This window comes from Octopus bimaculoides, chromosome 1 (genome assembly GCF_001194135.2).
Source record: "Octopus bimaculoides isolate UCB-OBI-ISO-001 chromosome 1, ASM119413v2, whole genome shotgun sequence".
NCBI classification, from domain to species: Eukaryota; Metazoa; Mollusca; class Cephalopoda; order Octopoda; family Octopodidae; genus Octopus; species Octopus bimaculoides.
The window spans coordinates 159,145,557-159,148,272 of NC_068981.1; the positions used below are offsets into that span (position 1 = coordinate 159,145,557).

General features: G+C 33.7%; 1 protein-coding gene across 1 annotated transcript in view; it reads right to left on the reverse strand.

The window, feature by feature from the left end:
• Positions 1-2,716, reverse strand: part of LOC106884407 (integrin beta-like protein 1) — a 61,474-nt gene that overhangs the window by 7,847 nt on the left and 50,911 nt on the right. The window contains exons 17-18 of the mRNA XM_014935770.2: positions 2,074-2,152; positions 910-1,019 (exon numbers count right to left, since the gene is read on the reverse strand). Coding sequence (XP_014791256.1) covers positions 910-1,019; positions 2,074-2,152 — 189 coding nt within the window. The remainder of the gene's footprint in view (positions 1-909; positions 1,020-2,073; positions 2,153-2,716) is intronic.

Below are 2,716 nucleotides of genomic sequence, written 5' to 3' on the forward strand. Positions count from 1 at the left end.
ATATATATATATATATATATATAATGAATGATAAGGGAACAGGAGTCATGTAACAATCTGAGGTGGGGAAAGACATCCAGAAATATGCGGATTTACATGAGCATATTATTATAATATGGATCTTCGTCCACCTGCATGCTACTGTTGACACTGTAATATCCTTGTCGCCACTATTATGTAGTGGTGGTATTCTGTATCTTATTATCTTTGACTCATCTATCGTGCTATCGCTGATAGATCTGCAAGACAATGACTCAATGACTTTGAAATGTCTACTTTGATGGTAACTCAAACTCGTATATATCATGTAACTGACACTGACTCCAGCTGAGAACTTGTACAATGACTCTACTACTACTGACCACCTACAATAACTGACTGTCTGACTTTGTCACATGGGAAGTAGTATACCATTTTCACTACAGTACATATGTATTCACATATATATATCATTTTTTTTTTGTCTTGCAAGGTACTTGGTGACCCTGTCAGTGCAGGTGCTACTTAAAAAGCATCCATTCCACACTGTAAAGTGGTTGGTGTTTAGAAGGACATCCAGCTGTAAAAACCTTGCCAAAACTGACCTCTCCTGTGTTAGTACCTCGTAAAAAGCACTAAGTCCACTCTGCTGAGTGGTTGGTGATAGGAAGGGCATCCAGCTGTAAAAGTCCTGCCAAAACAGTCACAGAGGTCTGGTGCAGGCTTCTGCCTGGCTGGCTCCTGTCAAACCGTCCAACCCATGCAAGCATGGAAAAGTAGATTTTAAAATGGTGGTGATATGTATTACTGCGAATTATTTGTTCAATCTCAGAATATTATTTGTATTTTAGAGTTCATTGAGATAAGAAGAAAGGATGGAGAACTGTAAAGAAGTTATTAATAATAAAATAAGGAAAAGCAATTACTAACTCCATTTGATGCCATACACTTATCTGTTGCTTTGGTGAGAGAACAACTTGAACCTTCAAAGCCTTTTTTGCATTGACATTCCCCACATACACATACTCCTTGTTTTATACCTAGGAAAAAAAATTAACATTTATTTATTTTAGGCAAATTATACATTGGAAATATATATATATATATATAATTAGTATCTGTATTTTTAAGATAGACAGTAGACACACACGCAGAAGAAAGAAAATGAATTAAAACTTTGGTTAACTGTGTACATGATAGTGTTTTGGGCTAAAAGTAATAAAAACATTACCTATTGCATTCATCAGTGTCGGTATTTCAAGGCATAAATATACGAGTGACCACGAATATGTAAGCAAGCTGCGTCTTCACTTAGCTTATATCCGTCGAGACTCGCAGAGATATGCTGCGAAGTAGAATTCATATCCTTGTCTTATAGCCACATGCAGTGCATTAAAAATCAAGCCTGCAGTTAATACAGTTTTGATCAAGGAGTAAATATTTTTTTCAAATATTAATTATAATAATAATAAAGGGTAAAAATCATTAATGATTTTTACCAGGTGGTCAGCACGGAAATAAAACCTCATAGGTAAATTTTATAAATATTTTATAATTATATACATAATTATAACAAGGGCTTAGCTTGTGCCTCACCACGTACTGAAAAATAGATGTCAAATGACACTATTACCCCCATAAATTCTCATTTAATGTCCATCTTCCATGCTGGTAGCCATTGGACGGTTTGACAGGAGCCAGCCAGGTTGAAGACTACAACAGTTTACTGTGTCTGTTTTGGCATGGTTTTTACAGTTGGATGCCCTTCTTAACACCAACCACCCCGTAGAGTACATTCATATATGTGTGTATATATGTGTGTGTGTGTGTGTGTGTGTGTGTGTGTGTAAGTGTATGCAGCTGTGTTATGTCCTTTGCACCAGAATTTACATCTTTCATTTCTTACAAAAATGATAAACTCTCCAATGAGATAGAGTAATAGGATGGATGTAATCAACTGAAGCATTTAAAGGCAATGCTCCGACATGGCTGTCTTTCATTGACTGAAACCAGAAAAAGAATGAAAGAAAACCTCAGCTATAATATCTAATAATGATGATTATCAAAATGATAGATTTCCAACAAATGCTTTACCGCCACAAAGTTTTCCATCAAAGTATTCACAGCTGTAATCATTACATTCACAAAACTGACCAGTATAGCGGTAGGAACCCTAAAAATATATGAATAGAATGAAGAAATCAGTAACAGTTTATTTCTAAATTATGTTTTTCTTCAATAATTTACAGTAGAGACAAATTTTGAGAATTTTCTTAACTAAATTTTAAAATTTTAGGGTTTTGAAAGAAGCTATCATAAATGAGTTGATTCAGGTACCTAAATAGATTGGCTTTGAATTCAAGGATATATATGGATAGAATGTGAAACAAATCATCAAGTTGAGTTTGAGCAATTAACCTTTTTGATACCAACCCACCTGAGACCACTTCTAATTTGATGATACAGGCTTCTTGTTTACAGTGTTCTAAATAAAAACCTTCCATCAAATTTCATGTTAATTTATATTCCAAACACCAGTTTAATAATGTCAATGTTATTTTACTAAACTATTCATTATTTTCACTTGTAGTTGAAGCAAAAGCAGTGTATTTCAAACAAAATATGGTAATAAAAGAGTTAAAGACTGGATTTCAGAAAATAAACAGATTGATTTTGGTCAAATAAATGAGTTAACTTAAGACAATGAAACCTATTGATTTTGAGCATATATATATAT